Source organism: Martes martes, assembly GCF_963455335.1.
Source record: "Martes martes genome assembly, chromosome: 1".
In the NCBI taxonomy this organism is placed as follows: Eukaryota; Metazoa; Chordata; class Mammalia; order Carnivora; family Mustelidae; genus Martes; species Martes martes.
The window spans coordinates 216,860,060-216,869,930 of record NC_137888.1 but is presented as its reverse complement, the minus strand read 5'-3'; the positions used below and the strand labels follow the sequence as shown (position 1 = coordinate 216,869,930).

At 66.5% G+C, this 9,871-nt stretch overlaps 2 protein-coding genes across 3 annotated transcripts in view; one reads left to right on the top strand and one right to left on the bottom strand.

The window, feature by feature from the left end:
- Window positions 1-3,155: 3,155 nt before the first annotated feature.
- On the top strand, window positions 3,156-5,566 carry GPX4 (glutathione peroxidase 4). The gene is made up of 7 exons (XM_080820496.1): window positions 3,156-3,303; window positions 4,226-4,320; window positions 4,401-4,545; window positions 4,645-4,796; window positions 4,919-4,943; window positions 5,184-5,243; window positions 5,323-5,566. Exons 1-7 carry the CDS (start codon window positions 3,220-3,222, stop codon window positions 5,353-5,355), a joined length of 594 nt encoding a protein of 197 aa, XP_080676622.1. The 5' UTR covers window positions 3,156-3,219; the 3' UTR covers window positions 5,356-5,566.
- Window positions 5,567-6,871: 1,305 nt separating this feature from the next.
- SBNO2 (strawberry notch homolog 2) overlaps window positions 6,872-9,871 on the bottom strand; it is a 47,037-nt gene continuing 44,037 nt past the window's right edge. For both annotated transcript variants that reach the window (XM_080824434.1, XM_080824435.1), the window contains exons 27-32: window positions 9,113-9,207; window positions 8,946-9,035; window positions 8,699-8,827; window positions 8,492-8,568; window positions 8,173-8,363; window positions 6,872-8,079 (exon numbers count right to left, since the gene is read on the bottom strand). In XM_080824434.1, the coding sequence (XP_080680560.1) occupies window positions 7,604-8,079; window positions 8,173-8,363; window positions 8,492-8,568; window positions 8,699-8,827; window positions 8,946-9,035; window positions 9,113-9,207 (1,058 nt within the window). In that variant the 3' untranslated portion in view covers window positions 6,872-7,603. The remainder of the gene's footprint in view (window positions 8,080-8,172; window positions 8,364-8,491; window positions 8,569-8,698; window positions 8,828-8,945; window positions 9,036-9,112; window positions 9,208-9,871) is intronic.

Here is a 9,871-nt window from a genome sequence, read left to right as displayed (position 1 = left end):
AACAGGTGTAGACGGCAGATAAGGGGCTCCGGAGGGGGCCTGGGTGGCTCAGTTGGTTGGGTTTCTACCTCTTGATTTAGGCCAGAGTCATGGTCTCGGGATCATGGGACTGAACCCCGAGGTGGGCTCCTGGCTCAGCGGGGAGTCTACTTGGGATTTTCTCTTTCCCTCTCTCTCTGCCCCTCCCCCCACGCATTCATGCACTCTCTCTAATACATGATTTTTTTTTAAAGATTTATTTATGTATTTATTTGACAGAGAGAGATCACAGTAGACAGAGGCAGGCAGAGAGAGAGAGAGGGAAGCAGGCTCCCTGCCGAGCAGAGAGCCTGATGCGGGACTGGATCCCAGGACCCTGAGATCATGACCCGAGCCGAAGGCAGCGGCTTTACCCACGGAGCCACCCAGGCGCCCCCTAATACGTGATTTTTTAAAAAAGAAAAGAATGGGGCTCCAGGAGCGCCTGACCGGCTCAGTCGACGGAGCATCTGTCCCAGCCCCACACTGGGTAGAGAGAGTACGTGAAAAATAAAATTAAAACTGGAGGGCGCCTGGGGGGCTCCGTGGGTTAAAGCCTCTGCCTTCGGCTCAGGTCGTGATCCCGGGGTCCTGGGATGGAGCCCCGCATCGGGCTCTCTGCTCGGCAGGGAGTCAGCTTCCCTTCCTCTCTTTCTCTGCCTGCCTCTCTGCCTACTTGTGATCTCTGTCAAAAAATTAAATAAAATTAAAACTGGAAAAAGGGCATCTGGGTGGCTCAGATGGTTAAGTGTCTGTCTTCGGCTCAGGTCATGATCCCAGGGGCTGGGATTGAGTCCTGCATCAGGTTCCCTGCTCAGTGGGGAGCCTCCTTCTTCCTCTGCCTCTCCCCCTGCTTGTGATCTCACTCTCTCTGTCAAATAAATAAAATCTTTTTTTTTAAGATTTTTTTAAAATTTCTTTATTTGACAGACATAGATCACAAGTAGGCAGAGAGGCAGGCAGAGAGAGAGAGGGGAGGAAGCAGGCTCCCGGCTGAGCAGAGAGCCCGATGTGGGGCCCGATCCCAGGACCCTGGGATCACGACCCGAGCTGAAGGCAGAGGCCCCAACCCACTGAGCCACCCAGGCACCCCCAAATAAATAAAATCTTAAAAAAAAAAAAAAGAGAGGGAGAAAGAGTTTCCTGTCAACCCAAGGAGAAATGTGGAGGAGACAGTGGGATGAGTCTGGAATCCGGGGCAAGGTCCAAAGGGAGAAAGACATGTGGGAGTCGTTGGAGATTGGAGTCTGAATGAGGTTACCGAACAGATCCGAAACCTTGCCAAGATTCAGAAGCCAAGAGGAGGGGAGGACATGGACCCCGAAGCAGCGGCCAATGGTGGCCATGGGAACCAAGGCACATTACTTAACCTTTTTTCTGCCTAAATGCCTCCCTTCCCCCCCGCCTTGTGGGACAGGGACCAGAGCAGCACCCACTTCCCAGGGGACCTGGCTAATGACTGTGGCACCAGCTGCCAGCAGTGTTACGTGAATGCTCCTAAGTAGAATAAAGAGCAGCAACAGGTCGCCGGGTGCCCTCCGGCGGGGTGGAGAAGCTGTCTGGAGGATGTGGGGGGTCAACAGGACCACCAAACAGCGCGTCTGAGCAGACCTGCAGATCAGGTGGGGGTTCCCCAAGCAGACATGATTGGTGACCCTGGGGCAGGGGGGGATTTATGGGAGGAAAGGAGTTGGAGATGTGGACATAGATGCCAAGGAGAGAGGGGGCTGAAGGTGGAAAGGAGGGCTGGGAACAGATTTTAAGATGGGAGATGGGGCACCTGTCTAGGTTCCCTGGATCCCCAGGGGAGGCTGGGCCCTAGGAGGGCTGGCCTGGATGGTCCCCCAAGAGGGCCCAGGTATGGGCGGCAGCCGGAGAAAGCAGTGGGGCTGTGGACATTAGGGAGAGAGAGGAGAAAGGGCTCATGAGAGCAGGTGGGTCCGGGACCCCAGAGAACCTGGCAAGGCCTGAGCACCGGTCGGATGATGCAGACCAGTGCTGCCATGCCACCCATCCCATCGCTCCAGGGAGGCAGAAGTAGAGGGGACCAGGCGCTGTTTGAGAACTGAGGCTGCCCAGCAGAGACAATGGGGGCTCCCCTCCAAGAGGTGACGCTGACAAGTGGGCGTCTGGTGGGGGGGGGGGTAGTAGGAAGCCCTGGCGGGAGGGTTGTGCAAGACAAGGAATGGGGAAGCGGACCCTGGAATGGATTTCCCCATTCCGCTGCCTTCACCCCCAAACTTGGCCAGCACTTGCGCAGGCCCGGTTGGGAGGCGGAGAAAGGGGTGTCACTGGCTTCAAGTGAGCCAAACCCAGAGAGCGGCCTCTGCAGCCACGGGTCAAAGTCCACTCTCGGCGGGGCGTGGGGCAGGAGGGCCCGCTGAGGAATTCCTTGACTCGGTTCCCAAGAGCGGGCGGGTCTGTTTATGGCACCGCCCTGGCCAGACGCCAGAACCTGGGGAGAAAACAACTCAGAGGCGCAGAGGTCGAGCCCCGCCGCTCTGTGCGCCGACGGCCGTGCACCGTGGGGCGCAGACACCTCCCTCCGGCGTGTGTCCGCGCGCGCGCGCGTGCCCTGTCCGCGCACACCTGCGCGTCCTCGCGGCCGCCGGGCCCGCTAACGGTCACCTGGCGAGTGTCCCCCGGCTCACGTGCCCTTCTAACGGCGGGCGCTCGCCGCTGGGCGGCCGCCGGCCTTCTCGGGGCCACGGGCCGAGCGAGGCGCCCCCGCGGCGACCCCGGAGTCCGACCCCGCGTGACTTTATTAACTTTTTAAAGAAAACCTCCAGTGTCCAAAGAGCTGGGGCGGTTTTTCTGGGAGCCCGAGCCCCCCGACCACGGGTTTCCAGTAATATCTCCAGCTGTCAGGCATCCCGCGGCGCTGCGGTCCGCCGCCCGGATAACCGTCCCAAACCCACCGACGCGCGGCCCGCGTGAACCCCACCGCCCCCACGCCGGCGAGCATGCGCAGTCGCCCACGGCCGCGGAGCCGCAACCCGGCTCCAGCCCCGACCCCGCCCGCCCCTCCTCCCCGGCCTCCCATTGGCTTTCGTCACCACGGATCCGCCCTTCCCGCGCGTCCGACCAATGAGAGCCCTGGTGGGCGTGGCCCAGGGCGGGGAGGTGAGGCCCGCCGGCGCGCGTCCATTGGTGGGCTCGGCGAGGGGAGGAGCCGCTGCCTTCGGCGCCCCCGCCGCCGCGATGAACCTCAGCCGCCTGTGCCGCCTGCTGAAGCCTACGCTGCTGTGCGGGACCCTGGCCGCGTCCGGCCTGGCCAGCACCATGGTGAGCGCGGCGCCGGCGGCGGGCCGAGGGGCCGTTGGGCGGACGCGCGGGGCCGCGGCGGGCTCGGGCGGGGGCCGTTCGGGAGCAGGGCTTGGGCGGCCGGGATCCCCGTTGGGCGCCTGCGGGGCGCGCGAGGCCGGCGGCGTCGAGACCGCGGGCCGGGGGGAGGGGTGGTGGGGCTGGGCGCCCTCGGCCGCTGGCGTCCCCGGCCGGGGCCCGGCGAGCGGAGGGCGCCCGGTGGGCTGGAAGGCGCGGGTCACGCGCCGCGCAGCGGCCCCGCCCCTCCCCCGTCCGGCGCGGCCTCGGGGCCCGCTTGGTGGCGTCACAGACGGGCGGACGGGCGCCTTGGCTACCGGCCTTTTTGTGCCCCGGCGCGGGCCTCTGGGCACAGGCGCGGCCGGGTATGGGCCGCGCGGCCGCCAGGTCCCCGGGTCGCCGCGGGCAGCGCCGCCGGTTGCCGGGCAGGCGGCGGCAGCAGCGACGGCGGCGCCGAGTCCCCCGGCGGCGGAAGGCTGGGGCTGGCGGACGCAGGAGGGCGCGCCCCGGGCGGGAGGAGCCCTGTCCGGAGAGCCCGGGGCAGGCGGAGCTCGAGACCTGGGGTCGCGGCTGTAGTGTGGAGTGGCCAGAGCCGGTGCGCGCGGGTCCCCCACCCCGGCCGCCGGGCACCTGGCGCGGGCCCAAGTCCTCTCTGGGCCCCAGCCGCTTCTCTCCAGTGTGCGCTGCTGCTCAAAGGGCGTGCGCCCTTGCGGAGGAGGAGTCCTCGGTTTTCCCTTGCCCCGGGGGCTGGGTTTTCTCGGCGCGGATCGGCCTGCGAGCCCTTCCTCCGGGGACCCCAGGCCGGCGAGTGGGCCAGGTGGCAGGGGGCTCCGGGCTGTGCGCCCCGAGGTCTCCACGCCGCTCATGCGCCTGCCTTGCCTTGCAGTGCGCGTCCCGAGACGACTGGCGCTGTGCTCAGTCTATGCACGAGTTCTCTGCCAAGGACATCGACGGACGCACGGTTAACCTGGACAAGTACCGGTGGGTCCCTGAGCGCCCCGTGGGAGAGGCGGGGGAAAGGCTGGCGCCGAGCTGGCCTGACTGCCCCCTCTCGCCTCCAGGGGCTTCGTGTGCATCGTCACCAACGTGGCCTCGCAATGAGGCAAAACAGACGTAAACTATACTCAGCTTGTCGACCTGCACGCCCGATACGCTGAGTGCGGTTTACGGATCCTGGCCTTCCCTTGCAACCAGTTCGGGAGGCAGGTGCGTGGCTGGCGTTGGCCCCGTGTCCCGGTGTGGGGGAGGGGGCCGGCGGGAGCACGGGCTGCATCTCACTCACCCCCACGGCCCTGCTCGCCACAGGAGCCAGGGAGTAACGCGGAGATCAAAGAGTTCGCTGCCGGCTATAACGTCAAGTTCGATATGTACAGCAAGATCTGTGTGAACGGGGACGACGCTCACCCGCTGTGGAAGTGGATGAAAGTCCAGCCCAAGGGGCGGGGCATCCTGGGAAAGTGAGTGGGAGGCTGGGGGAGGGGAGAGGAGGGGAGAGGAGCGTCGCGGCGGGGGTGGGGGTGCCTGGCGGGCCTGTCGCATTTGCCACCGGATTCCTCATGACTTCCCGTTGCTTTCCTAGTGCCATCAAATGGAATTTCACCAAGGTAAGAAGAGGCTGGGAGGTGGGGGTGGGAGGCCAGGACCGCGTCCAGGGCCAGCTCCTGTCCCCAGGGCCCCCATCTACTCAGCTGCAGCTCAGTGCCCTGGCCCCAGCAGGGCGGCAGGTGGGGGGCTGCTTGCTTGCCCCCAGCGCTCCTGGCAGCAGCACCCCCGGCAGCAGCAGCAGCCCCCCCCCCCGCCCCACCCCGGCCGCTGCCCCGCGGTGACACGGTGTCTCTGGGCAGTTCCTCATTGACAAGAACGGCTGCGTGGTGAAGCGGTACGGCCCCATGGAGGAGCCCCTGGTAGGTACCTTTCTGCTGAGCCCGGTGGGGGTGGGGGCCAAGGGGAGAGGCCACTCCCGACCCCCGTGTGCCCCCACAGGTAATCGAGAAGGACTTGCCGTGCTACCTCTAGCTCCACAAGTATGCGCCCCCCCACAGCCCTGCCCCTCGGAGCCTTCCACCCGGCACCCATGACGGTCTGCCTGAAAACCAGCCCGCTGGTGGGGCAGACCCGAGAACCCGGCGTGCACCCCTCGCCGGAGGAAGGTTCCTCGGCCCGGCTCGAGGCTTGGCGCCCCCCCGCCCCCCTGCTTATCTTGTGGAAATAAAACATCCACATTGGCTTGCTGTGTGCTCCTGCCTCCCTGGAGGGGGTGAAGGGTGGGAGGGGAGCCTTTTCCCCGGGCCCCTTCTGGTTCAGGGGCAAGTCCTGGCCTCTGAGTTCCTGGGCACTGTGGGCTCTGAGGGCTGCCCCGTGCTAATCCGAGCGGCCCGCCCACCGAGCACCGGCAGAGCTGATCCAGCAGGAGATAATAGGAATGACCGACTGTTAACTCCTCACCCGGAGCGTTAACCTGTTAGGTGACAGCTGTTAGAGCCACGCTCGGGGCCAGTCTTCCCAGTGCCGAGAGGGGAAGGGTCAGCAGGGCCTGGGCCTTGTGGCCCTGCCCACTGAGAAGCCAGGCACCTGGAGCCGAGCATCAGGCCAAGCTGGTCCGGGCGCAGAGCCACGCCGGGCACACTGGCCTCATTGTTGGACACAGCCAGGGCACCCAGGCCCGCCCTCAGGGCCTCATCTGGCCCTGGCAGGGGGACATCGTCTCCAGCCTTCCTGCCCCAGGAGGGGTGGGGGATGGCCTGGGGCTAAGAGGGTTCTTCGGATGGATCCCTGGCCCTGCTTTGGGGGAATGGCACGGCTGCAGAGTGGCTGAGACTGCCCCCCACCCCCTTTTCCACGATCTCCAGTAAAGGTCAGTAGCAGAGCAAGGGGGCTGGAGTACTGGAACGACGAGGTGGAGGAAAGCCCCAGGCACCCTGAGCGGCTTCCCGGGGGTCTCCTGGCTCCTCACTTGTCCACATTCCGGCTGGAGACGGAGCCTTTGAACTTCAAGGCCCACATGTGCTTCCCGGGGCTTCCAGGAAGGCCCCGGCTCCGGGGCCCTCCAGCTCTGGGGCTCCTCCATCCCCCCGGGACAACCCTGGGAAGAAAACCAAAGCAGGGGCCGTAGCTGTGGACACCAGTGATCAGAGGATCTGGTCTCAGAGCACCCCCATGAGGATCCCCGGGGGGGGGTTTGTGTCTCGAGCACACGGGAGGCGACCAGCGTCCCCACCAAGACACCACAGGCCTGGCACAGCTAGTCTGAAAGCAGCTGGCCTGCTGTGCTGGTGACAGAGTGACAGTAGACAATGGCCTCTTGGGATGGGGACCTGTCTCTTCCAGCCGGGCCTTGGCCTCACATGGGTCCGGGAGAGGAGTGCGCTGGTCTCCCCGACCCTGGGTGCCCTCCACAGGCGACAGCCACGTCCACCGCCCCTGAGCGGGGTCACTACCGGCGTCCGCTAAATGCTCCTGGAAGAGACCTGCAGCCTCCCCCACCCCCGCCAGGGCCATGGTCTCTGCAGGCTGGAGAAGCAGACACCTTGGAAAGAGTGAAAAGGCACATGTATTTAAAAAAGATCTCTTTACATATGTACACTTGAATTCATTATAAATACACATAGAAACCAGGGGGCCCGTCCACACCGCCAGCTCCACGGCAGATTCTGGGGCCTGGGAGAGGTGGCCGGGCAATAATTTAGGGAGCAAAGAGTGGGGAAGAATTGCATATATTAATAGGGGGGGCCTGTCCCATGGAGCCCCCCAGAGAAGGCAGGGCCCTGAGCACCTGGGGTTTCCTGAGTTTCCAGCTCTTGGGGCCACCCAGTTTTGTGGATTCCAGGGGTTCCGGTCAGACCAGGCCCTGTAAGGTGGGTGGGGTGAGGTGGGTTGGGGAGCCCCTGCCTAGGCCTCGTGGGGGTGGGAGGACAGAGGCAGAGGGAGGGTGGGCCCCCCACCCCTGGGCCCTGCCCGAGCCTAGACTCTTGAGTCCAGACCCCGAGTCATCCTGAGTGGGACCTGCACTGCTTCGGAGAGCCCAGAAGGGCGGGCAGCCTCGGGGGGGTCCACCCAGCCGCCCGCAGGGAAGGCACTGCTGTGGAGGCATCCGGAATCGGAGTGGGGGGCACCGCAGCACCCCCTTCCTGGCAGTCGGCAGGGGAGCCCGGCCCGCGCACCACCCACGTGAGCGGGAGACCAGACAGAGTCCCTGTGGCCGCCACTGAGTATTGCAGAGAAGCAAGCTTCCTCTCGGACACCGGCTGCCGGTCGCCCAGCGGGTCTAGGAGTTTGGAAAGGGGGGGCCGAACTGGATGACGCTCTGCCGCTCGGGGCCCCCGCCCCCCCCAGGTGCCCCCGCGGCCCCTGCACCCGGCCCGGAGGGACCGGTGGGCGGCCCGGCGTTGAGGGAGCGCAGCATGTCTTCCAACACCTCCTTGAAGTTGATGTCGCGGCCCTGGTGCGCCAGGGCCACGGGGTCCGCCGCGGTGTCCGGGGCGCCCAGCGGCAGGCCCCCGGGGGCTGGCGCGGGGTCCGGGGGCGGGAAGGCAAAGGGCGAGGGCGGCGGGAAGGCCTGCGCCGGCGGGCTGTACGTGAGGTCCAGGACCTCGCCGGGGCCGCAGGGCAGCGCGAGCGGGCGCAGGGCGGGCAGCTGCGCGGGGAAGCCCCGGCCGCGCGCGTTCTTGCGCTTCACGTCCGCGTCCATGAGCTGCAGCTCCTGCAACACGCGCCGCACGCAGCCCTCGGGGATCTTGATGCCTGGGGCGGGGGGGGGGGGCGGGGTGCTGAGGGTCAGCGCGCCCCCGGCGCCCCCCGCCCCCCCCGCCCCCGCCGGCGTGCCTGCGCGCTCACCGACTTGCTTCTTCTTGTCCTTGGTCTTGAGGCGCACGATCTGCAGGTAGCTGCTGCTGGTGACGTCGGCCATGACGGCGGCGATGCGGCCCCACACGCGCAGCAGGGCCCCGCACAGCATGTAGTGGTGGCGCAGCCGCAGGCCCTGCGTGCAGTCCTTGCCCTCCTGCACCAGCCGGCAGGGGCGGTTCCTGCGCCGCGGGGGGTGGGGGGGGAGAGGGGCTCAGACCCCGAGCGCCGCCGTGCCCCCCCCCCCGCCCTGGGGGTCCCACCCCCCCGCCCCCCCCAACCGCTGCGCGGGTCCCGCCCTGGCCCTCACCACGCCGCGTGGCTGCAGTGCGTCAGCGAGAAGGCGTAGCTGTTCTCCCAGTGCTCCCTGGCCTCCTCCGCCGTCACCTGGGGACCCGCGGCCTCGTGAGCCCCGAGCACGGGCCGGCCGGCCGAGCGTCCCCCAGTGCAGGGGCACCCCTCCCCAGTGCAGGGGCGCCCCCGGCCCGCACCCCAGCCCCTCGGGCCCCGCGCGTACCCGGCGGAACTTCCGGCACAGGCTGTCGTACGTCTCCAGCTGGCTCTGCCGACCCACGTTGGGCTTGTACACCGTGAAGTGCTTGCCGCGGTTCTGCTCGGCCAGGAGGCAGCTCGGCTTGCCGCGAACCTGGGCAGGCCGGCGCGTGAGGCCGCGCTCCCGGCCCCGCCCCTCCCCCTCCCTGCCCCATCCCCCCCCTCCGCTGGGGTCCTGCCCCTGGGGACCTGTGTGCCACCCGGATGCCCACCTTCGAGAGGTAGAAGCCGTCATGGGTGCCCGTCAGCTCCAACGACCTGGCATAAACCTCGTCCCACTTGAGGCCACGGTCCACGCTGATCTGCAAGAGCAGGTGGGCTCAGAGCAGCGGAGCGGCCGCGGCGGGACCGCGCTCCAGGCGGCTCTGGGTGCCCTCACCTTGTAGAAGACCACCTGCCCGTCCTGTGGGTGTCCCGGGGCCAGGAAAACCTGCTGGCTCTCCTCATAGATCTCGTCGATGCCCGGAGCCAGGTCTGCAGAGAGAGCGTGGAGAGGACAGCGGGCTGAGACCCTCCCACCCGCCCCCCCCACCCCGGGGGCCCCCCTGCCCCAAGGATCCCAGCATGGCCTGAGGCCCTGCGTGGCTGGGCAGGCTCTGGGCTCTGGGCTTTAGGGGAGTGTCAGTCCCAAGTTCTGGGGTACCCCAGAGATGCCCGCCAGAGCTCAGTAGAGGTTCCCCCACTACAGACGGCCTGGACCCGACCCTACGTGGCACCCTGGATGGCAAGTGGCCCCTCCAGTGGTGGCCTGGGGTCCTGCTGGACACTCATACTCAGTGGGACTACAGGCCCCACACAGTCTGCTCTGCGTGGCTGCTGGGGGACGGCTGATGTAAAAGTCAGCAAACTGTACCTGCCACTGAGTTTACGAAAGTTTTATCGACACACGGCCACAGCCATTCACGTTCCAAGAGCGTGTGCTTTCAACGCCAGGGCCACGTGGAACGTCAGAGACGGGCCCGTTGTTCTCGGTGAGGGCCTGGCCCAGAGGGTGATGACAGCACGTGTGCCTGGCTCACCACCATCACACTAAGCCCGCCAATACACGCCTCACATCTAAATAAAACACTCCAGTCCTTGCGGGACACCTGGGAAGGGGGCCCTGTGGCCCCCCGAGTACAGGACAGCGCTCAGCGCC